The sequence below is a fragment of the Cervus canadensis genome, chromosome 32, assembly GCF_019320065.1.
Source record: "Cervus canadensis isolate Bull #8, Minnesota chromosome 32, ASM1932006v1, whole genome shotgun sequence".
In the NCBI taxonomy this organism is placed as follows: domain Eukaryota; kingdom Metazoa; phylum Chordata; class Mammalia; order Artiodactyla; family Cervidae; genus Cervus; species Cervus canadensis.
Window position 1 is genome coordinate 29,983,884 of NC_057417.1, and position 20,848 is coordinate 30,004,731.

The following is a 20,848-nucleotide window of genomic DNA, read 5'->3' on the forward strand; positions in this document are numbered from 1 at the left end:
TGTCCAAGGAGCTCGGCTTGGAGGACTGACTCAGTGGGACATGGGAGGCTGAGGCGGGGTGGTGAGGGAAGGGCCTGCCTGGGCAGGTGAGGCCTAGTAATAAGATCGGTGAGTTCTGCTCTGTCTTTGGGGCTTAACTCTGTGGGTGGGGATGGGTGACACAGTTAAAACAAAACAAAACACACACATTCAAATGAATCTGGAGGGAGTCCAAGGACATCAGGGCCGATTCTGTGTCCTGGATGGATGGAGCCTCTGAAATGAGCTACAGTATGTGGCCCCAGGCCAACAAGGTGTGGGGAAGTCTGGGAGCTGGAGTGAAGGGTGGTGTCTACGGGGAGCTGGACTGCTGGGAAAACAGGTACCGAAGAGGCTTGGATTTGTAGTAAAGAGACTGCAGAGTTCCACGGCCTCATGACCCCTGGGGACATCAGCAGTGGGCACGCGTGAACAATGCCCCCGGGCCCGGTGGTCCAGGCCACGCTATGGTGGTGAGACGCCCAGTAAACACTAAGAATTTCAGGTGAATCCAGCGCTCGGAGGGGCAGGACTGATGACAAACGCTCACATTTCGACAGCACTTTGCAGTTTAAAAATAATCATTCTATAAGGTGATGATGCTGATTTGATTTTGCAGATTACATAATGGGTTTTTTGTAAGACTGGTTGGCCGTGAGTCGGCTCAGAGCTCGGCATTCAAGTCTTCCCTCTCGAATCCACCACCCGGAATCCACCGCCGTCCCCTGGGCCTGGCCCACGATGTTGACAGTGGCTCGTAGTGCCCACCTCTCTCACTGCGCAGAAAGGGTGACTACCGGGCTTGCTGCTGCGGGTCCCATGGGACAGTGAGGGGCCGGGCCAGGCTTCCGTGTTCCACGTGGCAGGAGTAGGGGGCTGGGTCCTCAGAGGGGACCTCCACCACCACCCAGGACTGGTAAGTGCCGTTGCCGCTGGGGAGCACGTCGCCCCCTGACTCACTCTCCTGGGTGTCACCGGCCCGAGTCCAGTGCAGCCCAATGCTTCGCGGGTAGAAGTCGTAGGCCAGGCACTTGAGTGTCCTCTTGTGTCCTGGGGCCGCGTGGCCGGTGACCGACACAGAGGGAGACTCTGTGGAGGGACAGGGGGTGGATGCCCAGGGCCTGGCATCTCCCTGCCCACGGCTCCCCACCCCGGGGTCAGGGGTGAGCAGGGCTTCTCCTTGAAGGCTGGGGCCCCCCGCCACCCTTCCCGAGACCCTTCCCCACTGCGTCACGGGCCCTCTGCGGCCACTCTCTTCCCCGCCCAGCTTCCAGCATTTATGACTTCTGAAGGTCAAGAAGTTGTGAACAGGCCAAATGTTTTTCTGTTCTCTCCACTCAAACATCCAAAACGGGCTCTGTGCCCCCCACCCCCCATCTCAGCCCTGTCTCTTAGTTCTGCCTCTGGCTCCGTCCATCCACCCCATCATCTGGCCAGCCCTTCCCTGCTCAGGGCTGTGACCCTCTTCCTAATTTCTTCTCCAGCCTCAGCTCATGCCAGCCAATCCTGCTACCCCTGTTTCCATCCTTGTGGAGCAGGCATTGCACACACCTGCCTTCTCTCCTGGAGAAGGCAATGGCACCTCACTCCAGTACTCTTGTCTGGAAAATTCCAAGGACAGAGGAGCCTGGTAGGCTGCAGTCCATGGGGTCACGAAGAGTCAGACACGACTGAGCGACTTCACTTTCACTTTTCACTTTCCTTCATTGGAGAAGGAAATGGCAACCCACTCCAGTGTTCCTGCCTGGAGAATCCCAGGGACGGCGGAGCCTGGTGGGCTGCCATCTGTGGGGTCGCACAGAGTCGGACACGGCTGAAGCGACTTAGCAGCCGCAGCAGCCTTCTCTCCACGGCCAAGCTGGGCGGTGGCGTCACCGGGAGAAGGGGCTGCGGGGTCTGCCTGGGATGGTCCCCGGGGCGCCCACTTGCGGTCGCCCTGGTCTTTCCCAGGAGAGCAAGGGAAGGGCGGGGCGAGGGAGGGCGGGGCACGGGCGGCAGCGGGTACCTTGGTGGTCCAGGTGGGTCCTGCTGTGGGGCAGGTATCTCCGCAGCATCCCTGGGCACTCCTCCTCCAGGTAGGCCTTGGCCCGCTGCACGTAGACGGCCTCTGCCTCCCACTTGCGCTTGGTGTTCTGAGCTGCTGGGTCCAGAGGGACCCAGGCTGGGATTTGTTTGTCGAACTTGATGAAGTCCCGGCCATCATAAGCGTACACCCAGAACGCTCCACTGATCTTGTTATTCCGGAGCTCACAGCCGAATGCTCCCTGAAAGGTGTGAGACCCTGCGCCCTCCCCCCCGCCGCCCCCTGAAAGTCAGCCGGCCAGCCTGGCGTCAGTTATGCCTAAAGAGCTCTTCCTCTTGCACAATCTGCCACCAATAGCCTAGATAACGGGGGCTTCCCTGATAACACAGCAGTAAAGAATCTGTCTGCCAACGCAGGAGACACAGGTTCGATCCCTGGGTCGGGAAGATCCCCTGGAGAAGGAAAGGGCAACCCACTCCAGTGTTCTTGCCTGGAATATCCCATGGAGAGAGGAGCCTGGTGGGCTACAGTCCACGGGGTTGCAAAGAGTCAGGCGGGACTTAGGGACTCAACAACAGCAATAAGGCCAGACAACTGAGCGGTGTGTCCACGGTCAAGTAGCTCGTGACTGGGGCAGCCACCCCGGGAACCCGGGACACACTGCAGGCTGCCTCACTCTCCACCCCACATCCCTGGGCAGGGGCGAGTCTGGCACAGAAAGAGGGACCCGCCTTCGATGGACGGGGCTGTGGAGGGGAGGGCTCAGAGGTGCCCGGATTCGTCCTGACTCAGCCTTCCCTTCAGTGTGAGCTGAGGCCTGGGAGTGAGGATGGGGAGAGCAGGCAGGCAGGTGAGTGTGGGATGCGGGAGAGGCACGCAGAAACGTCTGTGTTTCCGATCGTGCTTCCCGATCCTCCTTTGGGAGGGCCTGCTTCCATCCCGCTCCCAGTTGTGGGGCTGCCTCTTGAGCGGAGCCCCTGCACCCCCGCAGCCCGTGGTCCACTCACCTTCGCTGTCCTTGTAGTAGTCCATGATGTCACTCAGGGTCTCCATGAAGATGTCCTCCCTGGCCCTCTGAAGGGCGCTCTCCTTCTCCCAGTCCTCCATGCCTTCCACCTGGCTCCACGGGGCCAGGGGCTCGGCCCTCCTGCCTTCGCTATTGTAGTGGAAGAAGGGCTGGTCGTTGAGGTAGGCGACGGCCTGGAAGCGGGGGGAGCCCTGCCGGGGCTTGGACAGCCCCGTGTAGAGGAAGCTCAGAGAGTAATTCCCTGCGAAAGGGGGAAGGACTTTGAGGAGTGGCGTCCCTGCAGGCGAGCCCGATGCAGGGCAGCAGGGGGCCGGGCAGGGAGGGCCCTGGGCCTCCCCCTCCTCAGCTCTGTCCGCCTGCTGCCAGCCGCAGACGGCCGGGGCCTCCCTAGAGAGAAGGGGCAGCCTCTGCCCTGGGGATGATAGTCCAGAGCCCACTCTGGGCCTTCACTGCATCTTGTCTTCTTGACAAACAAGCAGATAGTATCTCTCAGCCTCCTTGTAGGTGTATTGGGACCATGCGGTTGAGTTCTGTCAAAAGGAAGTGTGAGTGGGCGCGATGTCTTTTGGTCCAAGGCCCCATGAATGGGTTTGCTCCATCTGTCTCTCCCCCTTTAGGCGATGGCTGTGGAGGCCACAGGATGAGACAGAAGAATCCCAAGATGTAAACAGGCTGGACCCCAGAGTCATCCTATGGAGGAGACTACCTGATGTGTCTTCAGTTTTACACGAGGACTTGCTTGATTTGTATTCAACTTCACATGAGCAAGAAATAAATATTTGATGGATTAAGCCACCCTGAACTTTGTTACTGGAGCATAGCCTAGTCTACCCTGACAAATACATGTAGTTAGAAAGTGTTGGAAGGAGAATTTGCTAGGAAACTCAGGAAATGACCTAGAATAGCTTGGCACAGGGTAAGACCAGGATGGATCTCAGAATTCCCAGGGCTGTAACTTGCCCTTAGGTGTGAGATGGAGGCTGGGAGAGGGGGGAGCATTCCCACAATGGATTCCATAATTAATTCATCCTATAACTCACACGGGTGTTCATCATGTTGGAGGCAGAATCCTAGTTCGACTATTATTTTTGCTAATTAGTTTCTAAATGTGATGACCATTTAGCTCTGTAGCCCTTTTACCCTCCATAATGTGGGTGGGTCTTATCTAATCAGTTGAAGGACCCAAGGGGAAAGAGTGAAGTCCCCTGAAGTAGAAATTCTGCCTCAGGTTGCCTTCAGATTCAAGACAGCAATGTCAGCTCTTCTCTGGGTCTCCAGCCTGCTGACCTGTCCTGCAGGCTTCTGACTTGCCAACCCAGCCCGACACTTGTGTGAGCCAATTCCTTAAAATAAATATTTTTCTCTAAAGTCCTATTAGTTCTGCTTCTCTGGAGAACCCTGATTGATACAGAGTTTGGTGTAGAAGGTGATTAACATTCTAAATGTGATTGACTGCTATAAAGTTAACATAAAACATATTTCTGACAGCTCATACAATGTAATGGATTTTAAATTTGCACGGTTTTATCTTACATTTATTCATCCTGAAATCCTGTATGCCAGAGCCAGACTCATTTTCCTGTCATGGAATAGGCTCTATTCCTTCCAAGCTCCAGTCGGCCTCTTTCCTAGTCACCGGCCTGCCTGGCCCAGAGGAGTAATATCTGAACTGTGGAGTGAAGGATGAAATTTCTTCTGGAACCATCTCTCCAGTTAATCTGCCTGCACATCTGCCCCTTGGGGTCGCTCTCTCTCCCCCTGAGTCTCAGATCCATCCAGTGGTCAGAGCGAGGGAAGGGATTAGAAGTTCTGCTTGTGTGGCTGCTGCTCTGTTCGGGCTGTGTGACCCTGGGCAGGTCACTCCACCTCTCTGGGTCTTAGTTTTGTTTATCCTGTAACTGAAGAGTTTTAGATTCTGATTCCTTAAGGTCTTACTTTGCCTGAGTCCAGAGGCTCCCTGAGTGCTTCTGGAAGTGTGTGAGCTGAGCTAGTGAACAGCCTGGGACACCCATTCCTATTGTACACTTGAGAATCCCAGCCACCTTGGGCCCCTTCTTGAGCCCATCTGTCCAGCTCATTACCTCCCCTCCATTCTTCTCCAGACCTACCCCTTGCTTCCCCACTCACCAGCCTGGGTCTCCTTGGGGACTGCAGGACCCAGAAGCAGCAGCAGGGACAGCAGGACAGGTACCATTGTGCTGACCGTCCAGATGGAAGGTCCTGGACTTCCCCGGTCCTGGGAGCTTGCTGCAGACAACATGGAGAATACAGCCAGGTGTAGTTCTGGGAATGGCTGGGCTCCGAGCCTGGTCGGGGTGGGGCCAGGGAGGGGCAGGAATCCACAGGCCAGTGAGAGGCGTCAGAAAGGGCTGAGAGAGAGAGGAGGGTGCACAGGCCAGGCGGGTGGGTCTGTGCTCGGCGAGTCTACAGACCATCTGAACACCGAGAGCTGAGACAGCTGATCTGGGGACCAGGGCCTTGGGTACCCCAGGGTGGGAGAATGCCAGTGGGCTGGGTGTGTGTGAGGCGAGGGGCAGACGTCTGGGGCGTGTCACCCTTCCAGCCTCTTCTGACATCCCCACCCCGGGGTTCATAGGGGGAGTTGGGTATTGCCAAGCCACGCTTCACCCCTCCCCGCTGGAAAAGCCTGGGCCTGGGTAGATCCCAGCCAGGGTGCGGCCCCCACCCCACCCCACCCAACCCCCGCTGCTCTGCCAGAGCTCTGCCTCCCGGCCTTCTATGCCTGGGGGAACCCCAGCATTTCCATCAGGGAAGCGGGCACAGCCAGAAGCCCCTTGTGCAGCACCCCCTGCAGCAGAACAGGTGCATGCGGCCCGGGCCCAGGGGAGCAGCTGCTCGCTCCCCGGACACCGACTCAGGGGTCAGTGAAGCAGAGAAGCAGCCGCAGCAGACGACCCGTCCTGGGGGTCCTGGTGGCTCCCGGGGCAGCGGGGCAGCCAACTTCCCCTGCGTGATGTCCCTGGGCCGCGCTGTGGCGTCTGGTGCCAGCACACGTGTTCCCAGGACCCGTTGCACAGTGCAGTGCCTGGCAGCAAGAAGACAATCAATGAACACTTAGAAAAACAGATCAATGGGTCCGCGAGCAAAGACAAAAAGAGATGGCACCAGACCTACTTGAGGGGCACTGAGGCCGACTGGGTGGAAACGGATCGAGCGGTTGGGCAGTGGGATGGTAAAAGCAAAAGGGAGGCTCGAGTCAGAGTTTTGGGGCCACAATCCAATGGGCGCCCAGTGTCCAAGGAACGAGGCACATTCCTTGACCGTGTCTTTTCTGTCCCAGCCTGTGTTCTCTGCACACCCGTCCCTCTAGGTCAGCAGTTCTTAGCCTTTTATGCCATCTACTCAGGCTTCCCTGGTGGCTCAGATGGTAAAGAATCCACACACAATGCAGGAGACCTGGGTTCGATCCGTGGGTTGGGAAGATTCCCCTGGATGTGGGCATGGCAACCCACTCCAGTATTCTTGCCTTGTCCTGCCCCCATGGACAGAGGAGCCTGGTGGGCTACAGTTCTTGGGGTCACAAAGAGTCAGACATGACTGAGTGACGAAGCCAGCACAGCATAGCCATCTACTCCCTTGCTAGTTATTCTCAAGATAATTATTATTTTTTAATGTTAAGATTTTATTTATTTATAAAAGAAATTTTATGATTCTAAAGCTGAAACTCCAATACTTTGGCCACCTGATGCGAAGAGACCCTGATGCTGGGAAAGATTGAAGGCAGGAGGAGAAGGGGACGACAGAGGATGAGAAGGTTGGATGGTATCACCACTTGATGGATATGAGTTTGAGGAAACTCCCGGAGTTGATGATGGACAGGGAAGCTTAGCGTGCTGCAGTCCATGGGGTCACAAAGAGTCAGACATGACTGAGCAGCTCTACTGACTGATAAAATAAATTAAAAAATTTCCTTCAAGGTAAGTTGTTTTCTTTTTGCTGCTCCATGCAGATCTTAATTCCTCAACCAGGGATTGAACCCAAGCTCTCAGCAGCGAGAGTGCAGAGCCCTAACCACTGGACCACCAGAGAATTCCCAAGACAATGTTTAATGCATAAAATAAAACGTAGGATACAGAGAAAGCCCATTGCATGCAAATGCAGGTTTTTCCATGCATTCCTGGGGGTTGATGGGCTGTCTGTAGCAGGGTCCCTCAAATACAGAGCAACATGCTCTTCTAAAATGGCTGAGAAACTGTTGAGAAGGAGGTAATTTGTGGCAACGAGCCCCTCCTGGGGTGGGACATCCTCAGCTGCACTTGACGATAGTCCCACCTTGCTGGAGAATCCGTCGGTGGGTCTTTGCTGGGTGGGCAGGAGGTGGCCGCGGCAGGACCACACTTGGCTCTCCGGGCCCCTCCTTCCTCCCTGCAGTGCCCAGTCTCTGCCGATGGTCCTGCCCCACCCTGGGGTTGCTTCCCTTTGTCAGGATCTTGACGCCCTCACATCTCGGCTGTCTCACTGGTCAGGAACAATCTTCTGCCTCATCTTGGCAAGCTGTCTTGGGCTTCCCCTGAAATCCGAACCTCTCCAGGAAGCTTCTCTGGCTGGCTGAGTGGCTGTGTGTCCTCTCCTTGTCCCCACCGCTGGCCAGGACTCAGGTCTTCTGAGGTTTCCGCCCCTTGCCCACCCTGGCCTGCGTCGCCTGTCGTGTAGGTGGCGTGGGTCTCACATTCCAATTGGCCTCAGCCCTGGCCTGTTCACGGGGGCCCTGGATCTTCTCACTGATCTAAAAATTTCCTCCTGTCATGTTATTCTTTGTTTGTTCAAAGGTCAGAAGTTGCTTTCAAATAGCACTTGCTGTGTTATTTCCCTCTAAGTTACTTGGTTCCTCTTCCATGACTAATTATTATTATCTTAAACATTTCTTTATTTATTTGGCTGCATTGGGTCTGTGTGCAGCACGCGGGATCTCTAGTCTCAGCATGCAGACTCTTAGTTGCGGCATGAGGGATATGGATCCCTAACTGGGGATTGAACTCAGGCCCCCTGCGTTGGGAGCACAGAGTCTTACCGCTGGCCCACCAGGGAACCCCCATGATGGCATTTCCATGTATTGTCTGCCGAGTAAGGTGTGAGAAGAAACACTGCTCTGAGACAGACCTATAGGACCGTGGCGTTTATCCAGGCCAGTGTCTCCCGGGGGCGCTCAGGACAAGGACTGAATCCAGATGTAGGCCTTTTTCTTCTTCTTCTGTTTAAAAAATATTTATTTATTTGGCTGAGTTGGGTCTTATTCGTGGCACTTGAGATCTTCCACACTGTTACTTCCAATTACATGATCTTTTTGCAATTCTTCCCTTTCTCTGTTAATTATTTTTCAGTCACAATTCTTTGCTTAAGACCACAAGGATTTTTTTTTCCAATGTTTGATTTATGCAAAGTCACATGGTTGTAAAAAATATTTTCCCCTTATTTTTCACACAGTGATTTTTATATCTTCTAGCTGGTTATTTTGAAGACATTTACCTCCTTGTCTCTCAATGCTTTCTTGATGTTTCCTTATCAAGTCAACATCCTGGAAAATGATGATTTTCCTTCATCCTTTCTTAGCCTTCACCACACATGTCCATTTCCCATCATCCGTCCTCCCAAAATAAATACCTTATTTGAGAATTTAGGTTAGATCTTCATTATTTTCATTATTATGACTGCAATACCTTCACAGCTCGCTGCATAGTGAGCTATAATCATTTTACTTTCTCACACAACTTTTTGTTTTTAATGGAGCTGATGGTTATTACTTTTATATGTTCTTTTCGTTTATTACTTTTCTTATTCAACTGCCTCACTAGTCATACGAATCTCATCACAAGACATTCAGGAATCTTGGGTTTAGACAGGTTGCTCTCCACACCTGGGATCTCCCTTCATCCTCGTCACCCTGGGAACTCCATCTCTTACCTGTGTGGTACCTCCTGTGTCCCAGAGATCATATATACCATCCCAGGACCAGCTTATCTGCCTTCTCCCTAGGTCACGTAGTCTCCCAGGCCCAGTGCTGTGGACCCGAGTCTTTCCTTCTCCTGACTCCTCCTCCACCCTCCTTCCTGGTGGCCTCTCCCTCTCCCCTGCAAGCAGACAGATCCATCCAGCTGTGGAGAGAGGGAGGGAGGGAGAGAAGAAAGCTTTCTCCTCCCACCACGGGGAGGGGGCAGAGACGCCAGGCCTCCTTCTGGCCCCACCCTTGAGTGACCCCTGCACCCGGGCACCCTGCTGCTCCAGGGCTTGGCATGTTTCGTCAGCATACGGCGGTGGGAGGAGGCCGGGCTCATCTGGTGGGAGGAGGGAGACAAAGAAGGCCTTGTCTGCTGGAATAAAGAAGTGGGATGACTTCTCGGCACCCTTGGGGGCTCCCTTCCTGGCACCAGTCCTCAGAAACTTACTGTGAAAGAGAAGTTTGTCTTGGTGCTTAAGGGTCCTGTCAGAAGCTTAGAAAGAATTGGGCAGAAGCCCCCTCCCCCAACCTCCAGCACCAAACTTAACCTCCTCCCCTGATACCCACACTGCCCGAGGCACTGTGGACATTTATAAATGGAGCCATTGAGGAATCGGGAGAAACCCAGGCAACTTTGAAAAGTGTGCCTGTTCCCTGAGTCCTGCGTTTCTCCCCACTTTCCACCCCCTCTTCAGTTAGACAAGGACTTTGGTCACTAGGTCTGGACCATCTGCGAGGCCCCGAAAGGTGGGCTCCCAGGTCTGATTTTCCCGGGAGGTGACCACATGCCATCCGCAGAGACGAGCTGAAGGCCCCTGACACAGTGGCTCCTTCTTGAGATGTGGCTTAGCGGAGGGGACATCGGACTCTAGAGCCAGCCTTGGTTCCCACCTTGCCTCTTCCACTAGCTGCCTGAGTGACCTTCAAAGTGATTCAAACTTTCTGGACCTTGGTTTCCTTGCTAGTCACCTAACTCTGTTATTAGGAGTGTAAATGTTTAGGGTTTGATGAATTGATCCCTTATAATCATGTAATGACCTCTTCATCCCTGGTAATATTTTTACTATGAAACTTAATTTGATATTAATAATGCCCCTCAGGATTTCTTTTCCTTTGTGTTAGCATAGTATATTTCTCCATCCTTTTACTTCTAATCCACATGTGAAATTAAAAAAGTGGGTTAGGGACTTCCCTGGTGGTTCACAGGTAGAGAATCTGCCTGCCAGTGCAGGAGACCCGGGTTCGATCCCTGATCCAGGAAGCTCTCACATGCAGCAGAGCAGCTAAGCCTGCGGACCACCACAAGAGAAGCCGCCGCAGTGAGAAACCCGAGCACCACAGCTTGAGAGTAGCCCCCACTCGCTGCAACTAGGGAAAAGCCTGCCGAGCAGCGAAGACCCAGCTCAGCCACAAATAAGTCAAGGAAATGATAAAGTGGGTTATTTGGACTTAGCATGTGAGTAGCTCTTGCTTTTTACTCAGTCTGTCTCTCTGCCTATAAATTGAAGTGGCTTGACCATTTACACCTCACGTGGTTATTTACATGGTTAAATTCAAACCTCCCATATTGCTATCTGTTTGCTATTTGTCTCATCTGCTTTATTTGTTCCCTCTCTTTCCTCTTCTGCCTTCTTTTGGATGAACTCATCATATGTTTATAATTCTACTTTGTCTCCTTGGTTGCCCATTAGCTACAATCCTTTCTTGACTGTATAATACTGTACATTTTACATTTTCATCTTATTGCAGTTTACCTGCAAGGGATATCAGACCATTACACACAGTATAAGAATCTTACAAAACATACTCCGATTTTTCTCTTCCTGGCCTGTATGCAACGTGGGATCACAGCATACTCTGCCATGCTCTCGCCATAGGTGAAGTCTATAAAGTAAATCTATAGACTTACCAAAGTCAGGCTATAAAGTCTGGAAAAGTAGGGAACTCTTGCATTCCTGGCTTCATGGCCCCTATGTTATACACCTGAAAATATAATAATGTACAGCAATTATACTTCCATAAAAAAAGGAAGAAAAAAAAAAGAGTTTAACCCTAAACAGTTCCCTGGTAAAACTACCAAAGGTTGTACTTCAAGAAGAAAAAAGTTTAGCACACCGATGTTCATAGCAGCAGTACTCACAATAACCAAGAGGTGGAAACACCCTGACAATCCATCAGTGGATGAATGGACAAACAAAACGTCGCACCTACATACATGCAATGGAATACTATTCAACCTTAGGAAGGACTGAAGTTCTGATAGATGTTACAACATGAATGAACCTTGAAGACATAATGCTAAGTAAAATAAGCCAGCCACAAATGCTGTATGATTCCACCGATGTGAAGAGTCTAAAGTAGTCAAATTCATAGGAATAGAAAATGGATTAATAGGTCTGTAAAGGCTGGTAAGTTGAAATATAACCAGCCTAGCAGCATAGTAGAGTTTAGGGGTTTGCTATCTGCAGCCAGATTGCTTATCCAAATCCCAGCTTCTCCATTCACTAGCTAGTTGACCTTTTATAAGTTACTCAACTTCTCTGTTCTTTATTTCTTTCCCGTATAAGAGGGTACTAGTAGTATGTACCTCATAAGGTTGTTATGAAGTATGAGTTATTAACCGTTTAGCACTTATAATATCCATCACTTATTATGCACTGAATAAATGTTGGTGTAAGAAGATATTGGAAATTTGGACTGGGATTTCAAGAGGCAATGTTTTGGAAAATGCAATATGTAGGACATTCTAAAGCGATTACTAGTCTGAGATGCAGTATTTCAAAGGAAAACCAAATGAACAGCAGTTATATCACTCTTAATCTCTATGCCCACATCTAAGTTTGGCAGAATTGTTGGAAATTAAAGGCAAACAGGGCTAACTCTGGAGAGAAGCTACTTGGGAAAGAGATGTGCTTTTAGTTCTTCCCAATGGAAAGGGCTGCGAGAAGTTGCTGCCTCCTGCCTGCTTCTCATGCCCAGTGAGAGTCCAATGCGTGGACTCTGGACTGATAAATCAGAGAGGCAAGAGATAGGATATCCAGTAGATGAACGGAAGGCGGTGTGGTTGCGTTGGATACGGCCTATGTGCCCAGAGGCTTTTGGCCCTAGAGACGCATCAGTATTTCCTGTGGACCAGATGTGAACAGAAGAGAGCCAGTGAGAGGTTTCTTAAGTCCTGCTGAATAGTATCCCCCGAGGAGTGAACAGGCTTCAAAAGTAAAACATTCATGTGAGAATTCTCTGATGGTCCAGTGGTTAGGGCGTCATGCTCTCACTGCAGAGGGCCGGGGTTCAATCCCTGGTTGGGGAACTGAGATCCCTAAAGCCATGTAGTGTGGGGCTCCCCCCCCAAAAAAAAATCATCTGGCAAACTGTAAAAAGAACAAATGACTTAAAAGGTGAAGATTATCAAGCTGGACTTGAACTTCTCCGTAATAATATTAAATGCTAAAAATAGTGGCACAATGCCCCACATCTCCACAGGGGCGGTATCTGGAACTGAGGTGTCGGAATTCTCCCAGGGAGCAGGTAGACGCCCATCGGGCTATGGGGGAGGCCCGTGCTATTTCTCCCAGCCCAGACAACCGTATGGAATGCTCTCTGTTGTTGCCTGCCAGCCCCCGCAATGAAAAGACACCAAAGCCTCTACCCCCTTTCGGATGATCTCCCCATTTCAGTTCACGTAGACGATGTACCCCTCACCCTTGACAACGGACGGTTGTTCTCCAGAGTCCACTCTTTAGCAGCTGGGCTGCCCGCCCCTCTGGTTGCATTTCTTTGACCCTGCACTGAGGCTGCCAGGAATGACAAGGGGTGGGGGAAGGAGTGGGTGGTGGAGGGAGGCAGGGCCTGGGGGAGAGCGAGGACCCTGCGGGCTCGGGCCTGAGGACTCTTCTGTCTGCCTCTTTCCTCTGCTGTGGGTGCTTTGGCTCGAAGCGTCCAGGTGAGTGCTGGGGCAGCGCAAGGCTGGGCTGGCCCAGGGCCCGGGGTGGTGGAGGGGGCTGCCCAGACTCTGGGCTGCGCAGTTGCAATTCTATTGCTCACGCCCACGCTGGGATAGCATTAACATTCAGACTTGACTCGCTAAGCCTGGGATGTGGCCTGAGGTTCTGCATACCTGGTGATGCCAGGGCCGCTGCACCTTTAACCACCCTTTAGCAAAAGCTCTAGAATGTTTTCAAGGCCAGGTGGGGTGAGCTGGTGGCAGGGGGCTGGGCCCAGCGCTGGCCTCAGTGGACATCCTTCCCTCACGACCATGTTGAGTCTTAACTCTCTCCAGAGGTGGCTTCTGCCCCCTGTGGAATCCTGGAATTTTTCTCTCCCCCCAAAAAAGAGATGCTCAGAAAAATTCTTAACAAAATCATGATGGAATTAAAAAAAATATGTTTATATATTTGAAAATCTCCTCAAACTCTGGGCTTTCCTCGTTCTCCCAACTCTTGAGCTCATAGGAACTGCTTCTAATGTCTTGACAGGGTTTAGATCCTGCCAACCCCCTCTTGAATAAATTGATTTGCCAACTATTTCTCCCCTCCCAGAAACAGAGTGGTCTCTTGAACTTTCTCAACAATGCTGAGCCCTCAGCTCCCTAGGTCCCATTGATTGGCCTGGGGTCTCTGACCCCCTGTGGGCAAAGATATGTTTCTGGGAGGAGGAAGAAGGTCTCAGAGAATGAGAGGGGTGGGCAGGAGATGGCTGGAATAGATGGGGAAAGCAGGGGGTCCCAGGAAAGCAGGGGAGGAGGGATGGCTATATTTGGGCTCCAGTTTCTCGGAAACTTCCCCTGGTCTGCAGACTCAGGAAGATGGGGCAGGATGTTTACTGCCTACACCCTCTAGGCCCCGGAATGCGTGTAGAAGAAGCCCTGTCCTGGTGCTAACAGCCGCGGTGCAAAGGACGCGGCAGGGCGCCCAAAGCAGGGGTGCTCAGGCAAGTCCTCCTGTCCTGCTTTTTCCTGTTCTCTCCGTCTGTGGGGAAACCTGGAGGCCTCAGCTCAGTTCTGAGAGCCTCCCAGAGAACATCTGGCTGTCTGGCTATGGGTCTGGGGTGGGCATGGGCGAGAGAGAAGACCAGAGGCAGGGCTTCTGGAAACCACTCAAACTCCTGATGCTTGGAACATGCCGGGGCTGCTCTCTGTTAAATCCCAGGTCTGCTGGGATGTGTGTTTGGAGGGTGCTGGACCTGCACTTTGAAATGAGATGAGGCTGAGAGTTTCTGAGTGTTTACTAAATTAGCATTTAGTCTGGTGACTTGCTGGAGGGCCCGAGGCAGAAACCCTGGGAGTTCAGTCCACCCGCCCCGCTCCCCCCCCCCCCGCCCCCCCCCGAGCTGGTAACTGAAGCCAAGAGGGAACAGGTGATGGATCAGTGCTACTCGGAAGCAGTGGTTCTCAGCCTGGGGCGATCTGCACCCCAGGGGACACTTAGCAATGCCTTGAGATTGTTGTGGGGGGGGTTGGTGTTCACTGCTGGTATCTAGTGGACAGAGGCCAGGGACGCTGCTAAAGGTCTTATAGCTCATGGGACAGCTCTCCTCTGACAGGCCCCACATTAAAGAGACAGGCCCCACACCAAAGAGACAGGCCCCAAATGTCAACAGTGTGGAGGCTGAGAAACCCAGGACCAGCCTTGAAACGTGACCTCTTGTTTGGTCTGCTGTGCTCAGTCACCAAACAAAACTGAAACATTTATGAAGAAATCACTCCTTTCTAAGGAAAGCTTTCACTAAGCTTTCCCATCTAAAACATCTAGTGATTTATACTGCTGTCTTGATTTCCAAATTATAAACAGATTTTGATCCATATCTATTTACCTTTTATTATTTTCAATTATTCATCTTCTTCCTTTGAATTCTAAAAGAATTATCCAGTGTGCTTTCTAGCATGCTGATTTAGTTTTCTCCAGAATCTTTCCTATTGCCTTCAAAGATCAATCTGATGCTCTCTCTCCTACTCTCTTTGTAGTGGGTGCACTCATAAAGATCCATTTACTCTCATTTTTGAGACGTGTTAGGGATGAGAGGGGATAACCTTTTATCTTCAGTCTGCCATCTTTAATCATGGGACCAGTTTTGCATCTTTCTAGAGACTGGAAATAAATTTTTACTGAAAAAATAAAATTTTACTGAAAAGAATTTTCAGCAGCCTGATACACTTGGAGTTTTCAGTCTGTGATGAAGAAGAAAGACAGGGACTTAGGGGGCAGGCAGAGGTTCAGACTCTGATTCTTAGTAGCTCAAAATATGGCTTCGCACAGTTGGTGGATGGTCATTTGAAGCCCTCAGAACTGTTTCTTGGAAGCATCTCAATGTCTCTTTTGATTGCACAGAAGTGACCATTCTCCCTAAGTTCTGGCATATGGCCCATTCTTATCTATAGTTTATAACACTAATAATCATTTAAGATTGCTTTGTGCATCTCTCTGGGTATTATAATAGTTGATATGAGAGAAATTAGGCATGTCGCAGTTGCTGCCGTGTTAACATAGAAATTCAGATTATTAATATTAGACTTAACAGGAAGAAACTGAAGCAAGTTCAAAGTCAGAGAGGAAACAAGGATGGTTGGAATTACAGGAAAGGTAATTTTGGAGTCAAATCCTCAAAGAAGATGGAAGGAGTAACCCAGGGACACAGATTTGAAAGGGAGGGTTGCCTTGGACAAGTGGAAAGACACTTCTTTCCCGAAGATGCTACAGCAGGATGTGACTGTGAAGATAAAAGTAGCTGCAGGGTTTCACATTACAGTCTCTATTTTCTCTGGAATAAGAGCTTCCCACGGTCTTCTGAGGGTGAGGGGAACTAGGTGTGTGAGAGTCTGGGCTGATGGAGGAGAGTTAGGAAGAGCAGGTGGATGCTGAGGGCTGCTGAGAGGGCACAGATGAAAGATGGCAAACTGGCCTCACGGTGTGATGGCATTCTGTCCCGAGAACTGCAGGATTTCTGCAGCCTGTCCTCGACTCCAGTCACGTCTCACCACGAGGGAGATATAAGCCCAAGGAGCAATGAGGAAGCAGAGCCGAGTTTCGAATTCTGTCCAGTCAGCTCTGGCTCTGGCCCGAACCCCGTGACATTTAACTAGCAGATTCCGCCGGCTCTTCTTCCAAGTGGTCTCCTTTCCTAAGCTGCTCAGAGCATCAGACCACATAAGCGTCGACATTCGCTCTGTTCACTGGATCTCCACTGACCCCCTGACCCAACCTCGTCTCCGTCTCCCCACGGTGAGGGGAGCAGAGGCCAGACTGACCCGCCTGTGAGCCCCTGGGGGCCTGGAGCCGGAGGAGGGCGGCGGCCGAGGAACGCACACCCCTCCCGGGGGCAGCGCCGATTTTGTTCCGACGACATGGACAGGAGCACCCGACCTGGGGAGGCAGCGGTTTTCAGAAGACTCTGACTATTCAGCCTTTGGGAAGCGAGAGAGGAACGGAGGGAAAGAGAGACAGAGACAGGCTCTGCTCTCCGCAGGTCCAGAGCTCCTCTCCCCGCAGGTCCAGAGCTCCTCTCCCCGCAGGTCCAGAGTTCCTCTCCCCTCCTGCCCTTCCCTCAGGTCTCTTCCCACTTAGAGAAAGTCTCAGCTTCTGCAGAGGTATGGACACCTGGCTCCCCTGTGAAGGAAGCCCTGTGATCAGCTCTCGGTCCAGACATCCAGTGCGTGGGGGGTTATCTCCGTGGCAAATGAAGGGCTGTGGTTGCGAATCCAAGCGCCACGGCGGGTGGATGGGTGGGCGGGCCTGGCGTCCGAAGCTTTTCCTTGGAGAGTCCTGCCGTGCCTTCTCACCAGAATTCCCAGCAGCACTGGAGCGGGGAAGAAGAGAAGGCCACAGTCCCACTCACTCACTATTAGTACTTTAGAGAGATGCCTCCGTAACTGTAAAGAGGTGCAGTCAGCTCGTGGTATCTGATCAACCAGGTTCTCAGGAAGGAACAAGCAAGCCTGCGTCACCCGTCCTTGGGTCGGGAGTGAAGAGGGGGCCCGGCGCGCAGCGCCCCGACGCTCACCCGTGTCCTCTGCTTCCTAACAGGATGTGCGGCAGCTTCCTGAGGCGGGTGGCCGCGGAGGAGAGCCGGCACCCCACCGCCGTGGGCCGCCTGCTGCTTCCCGCGCTCCTGGGGCTCCGCCTGGTGCTGCTGGCCGCCGGCGGGACGGGGGTCTTCGGCGGCGGCGAGGAGCAGAGCGAGTTCGTGTGCCACACCCAGCAGGCGGGCTGCAAGACGGTGTGCTACGACGCCTTCCACCCCCTCTCCCCGCTGCGCTTCTGGGCCTTCCAGGTCACGCTGGTGGCTGTGCCCAGCGCCCTCTACATGGGTTTCATTCTGTATCACGTCATCTGGCACTGGGAGGCATCGGAAAAGGGGAAGACCGAAGAGGAGACGCTGAGCGGCCAAGGGGAGGAGGGCGGAGAGGCCGCGGGCGCTGGCAGCTCCAGGCTGCTCTGGGCGTATGTGGCACAGCTGGGGGTGCGACTGGCCCTTGAGGGGGCAGCCTTGGGGGGGCAGTACCACCTGTACGGGTTCACGATGCCCACCTCCTTTGTGTGTCGTCTAGAGCCCTGCCTTGGTAGTACCAACTGTTACCGCTCCCGCCCCTCTGAGAAGACCATCTTCTTGAAGACCATGTTTGGGGTCACGGGGCTCTGTCTCTTGTTCACGCTTTTGGAGCTTGTCCTCCTGGGCCTGGGGAGATGGTGGAGGATCTGGAGGCACAAATCCCCCTCTACTAATTACTCCCCGACTTCAGAGAGTGTCAAAAGACGCAAGGCACCAACGGATAACTTCCCGGTGGTGGAAATAAGAGAACGGCCTGGAGAAGCAGGTGACAGGGGCTCTGAGGTCCCTCCTTCTGCCCGCCCCTGATGAACGGGTCCTGAAGGTCCCCCAGGGTGGGTCCCTCACCCTCTGGGGAGCACAACGCCCCCACGCTATAAAGTAGAAAAGCAGGTTCTCAGCAAGTGTGTCCTGACCACCCAACAGCTGGATGGTTCCTTCCAATGAATCATGGCGAGTGCTCAGCCCATTTTACCTCCTGCCCTTCCGTTAGGTCTCTTCCCATTTAGAAAAAGTCTCAGCTTTTGCAGAGTTATGAAGACTCCTGGCTCCGCTGTGAAGGAAACCCAGTGATCAGCTCTTGGCCCAGACATCCATTGAGTGGGGGTTTACCTCCATGGCAAATGAAAGGGTGTGGTTGTGAACCCAAGAGCCGCGGTGGCGGGGCGTGGGACCTGGTGTCCGAAGCTTCTCCTTGGAGAGTCCTGTCGTGCCTTCTCACCAGAATTCCCTGGTGTCAGCATCACAGCTTTCACAGGCTTGTTTCCAGAGCTGGCCAGCGGAAGCCTCCATAAAACAGTGCCTTTCCCTGTCCTGCACGTTAAATACTGACCACCGAGCTGGCATTCCTATTGCGGAGGACAGTCCTCTTTCCTGTCTCAATGGGTGTCCTCCTGTTTCCAGCTGTCCACATCCTCTGCTCCCCCCACCTTCGAAGTCCTGTAACCAAAAGTGCCTCAAGTCTTGCCGCATAAATCTTATTCAGAAACACTGGCTTTTCATGCATATATAACTCAGGTCCTTTGATATGTAGATTTGATGTATTCAAACACTTGGCTACACTCTTTTGGAAGATCACTATGACTACTTTTTAAATTCATAGTCCTCAGTATAACACAGAAATCACTACTGTTGATTCAGGGATAATAGTAAGGGGCATTTATATCACAGTATGATTCAGTAGGTAATCTAACGCTGAATATCAGGCTTCTTTTTTCTTGAGTTTCTCAGTCATTTCGGTCCAAAAGCTTCCCAGCTTCCACCTTTTTGCAGAAACACTTCCTTTCTCAGTTCTTCCTTGCCCTCAAATTCTCAACAAAGAGTCGTTCCTAGGTTTGGAAATGGAATCTCAAAGGATCCTCCAGTAAATTAGGAAGGTTTATTCCGAAGGAAAGACATCTGGTTCCCCAGACACTCTGGCAACAGCTATCAAAATAATAATGTTTTCTTTCTGCTACACAGTGTTTCATAAATAATCCGGTATCTAGTATAGCCAGAGCCCAGCCAAGTGACCAAGGACAGAAAAAAGCAACTGACATCATTCTGAATTTCTCCTTGATGATGTTCCTTTTTAGATAGCTTTATTGAGGTGTAGGTTACATACCATATAATTCACCCATCTGAAGTATACAATTCAATGACTTTTAGTATAGTCAGAGTTGTGTATCCATAATACCAACAGTTTAAGAACATTTCATCAACTCAAAAAGAAACCCTAAAATACTTAGCTTTTACCCCCAAATCCCCATACCTTTTCAGACATAAGCAACCACTAATCTACGTTCTGTCTCTACAGATTTTCTTAGGATGGGATTTTCATACAAATGGAATCATACAGTATGTGGTCTTTTGTTGACTGGCATCTTTCAGTTAGCATCATGTACTTCATTCCTTTTATGATTGAGTATTATTTCATTGTATGGCTATACCACATTTTATTTATTCATTTTTGAGGTGGTGGACATTTGGATTGTTTCCACTTTGGGGCTATTATGAAAAATGGTGCCATGAACATTCATGGACTAGTTTCTGTGTGAACACATATTTTCAGGGCTCTTTGGTAAATACCTGGGAGTGAAGTTGCTGGGGGATGTGGTAACACTTCTGTTTAACCTGTTAAGGAGCTGTCTAACTTTTTCCACAGCAGTTGTGCTAGTTACTCTTTTATATTCCTAGTAGCAATGTGTAAATGGGTTCCAATTTATCCACATCCTTGCCAACATTTGGTATTATCTTTTTTCCCAGTTTGATTTTTAAATTCTAGCCGTCCTAGTGGGTGAAATGATATTTCATTGTGGTTTTGATTTGTATTTTCCTAATGACCAATGATGTTGAGCATCTTTCCATGTGTTTATTGGCCATTTGTACAGCTGCTTTGGAGGAATGTTTATTTAAATCCTTTGCCCATTTAAAAAAAATTGGGTCGTTTGTAATTTTGTTGTTGAGTTCTTCTTGTGTGATCCTCATCACAAGTATGATTCCAAATATTCTCTCCATTCAGTGGGTGGTCTTTCACTTAACTGACAGCGTCCTTTGATGCACAGGTTTTTAATTTTGATGAAATCCAGTTTATCAATTTTTTTCTTTTGTTGCTTATGATTTTGGTGTTATAGCTAAGAAACTATTGCCTAATCCATGACTATGAAGATTGCATCTACCTTTCCTTCTAAAAGTTTTATAGTTTTAGCTTTACATTTGGGTCTTTGATTTTGAATTAATTTTTGTATATGTTATGAGACAAGGGTCCAACTTCATTCTTCTCCATGTAGATATCCAGCTGTCCCAGCACAATTTGTTGAAAAGTTTCTTTTCCCTACATATAATAGTTTTTGGCACCATTGTTGAAAATCAATTGCTTGGAGATGTATGGCATTGTTTCTGTACTCTCAATTCGATTCCATTGATCTATATATCTATTCTTATGGCAGTACCATGCTTTGATTACTGTAGCTTTGTAATAATGTTTGAAATTGGGAAGTATTAATCTTCCTGCTTTGTTCTTTGTTGAGATTGTTTAGCCAATTGAGATCCCTTGAAATTCCATATGAATAAAATTGTAAATTAGGGAGCCTCAACATTTTCAGTTAAGAAGGATATTCATTTCAGAAGTATGGCAGGAATGAGGACACAGAGACATTAAGGAGATACAGTGCAATACAAAGGCAGACATACAGACACACACACCACAGACAGTCATGTTTGCATCAGTAACAGATAAGAGCACCTCTTTCTTGGCTCATATTTAAAACTCAGATTCCTTCTCTTTCTTTTTTTCTCTCCCTTT

General features: G+C 50.7%; 2 protein-coding genes across 3 annotated transcripts; one reads left to right on the top strand and one right to left on the bottom strand.

Annotated features, from left to right (window-relative positions):
- Positions 1-574: 574 nt before the first annotated feature.
- On the bottom strand, positions 575-5,962 carry AZGP1 (alpha-2-glycoprotein 1, zinc-binding). Of its 2 annotated transcripts, XM_043455070.1 has the most exons (5): positions 5,944-5,962; positions 5,196-5,315; positions 3,049-3,309; positions 2,024-2,299; positions 575-1,107 (listed from the first exon to the last, which is right to left on the bottom strand). In XM_043455070.1, the coding sequence occupies exons 2-5, from the start codon at positions 5,260-5,262 to the stop codon at positions 812-814; spliced, it is 900 nt and encodes a 299-aa protein (XP_043311005.1). In that variant the 5' UTR covers positions 5,263-5,315; positions 5,944-5,962; the 3' UTR covers positions 575-811. The 2 variants fall into 2 exon arrangements, with proteins under 2 accessions (XP_043311005.1, XP_043311004.1); XM_043455069.1 differs by lacking the exon at positions 5,944-5,962 and having other exon boundaries at positions 5,196-5,858.
- A 6,753-nt stretch (positions 5,963-12,715) lies between these two features.
- GJC3 (gap junction protein gamma 3) lies at positions 12,716-18,403 on the top strand. Its single transcript, XM_043455068.1, has 2 exons — positions 12,716-12,967; positions 17,043-18,403. The coding sequence occupies exons 1-2, from the start codon at positions 12,828-12,830 to the stop codon at positions 17,872-17,874; spliced, it is 972 nt and encodes a 323-aa protein (XP_043311003.1). The 5' UTR covers positions 12,716-12,827; the 3' UTR covers positions 17,875-18,403.
- The last annotated feature ends 2,445 nt before the right edge of the window (positions 18,404-20,848 follow it).

Excerpts from the sequence above, each read along its gene's own strand:
- AZGP1 (XM_043455069.1), bottom strand. The coding sequence starts at position 5,328 with ATGTTGTCTGCAGCAAGCTCCCAGGACCGGGGAAGTCCAGGACCTTCC. Across the intron at positions 3,310-5,195 it reads CCCCAAGGAGACCCAGGCTG|GGAATTACTCTCTGAGCTTC; the intron begins GTGAGTGGGGAA and ends CCCCTTTCGCAG. Across the intron at positions 2,300-3,048 it reads CTACTACAAGGACAGCGAAG|GGTCTCACACCTTTCAGGGA; the intron begins GTGAGTGGACCA and ends GGGAGGGCGCAG.
- GJC3 (XM_043455068.1), top strand. The coding sequence starts at position 12,828 with ATGACAAGGGGTGGGGGAAGGAGTGGGTGGTGGAGGGAGGCAGGGCCT. Across the intron at positions 12,968-17,042 it reads CTTTGGCTCGAAGCGTCCAG|GATGTGCGGCAGCTTCCTGA; the intron begins GTGAGTGCTGGG and ends GCTTCCTAACAG.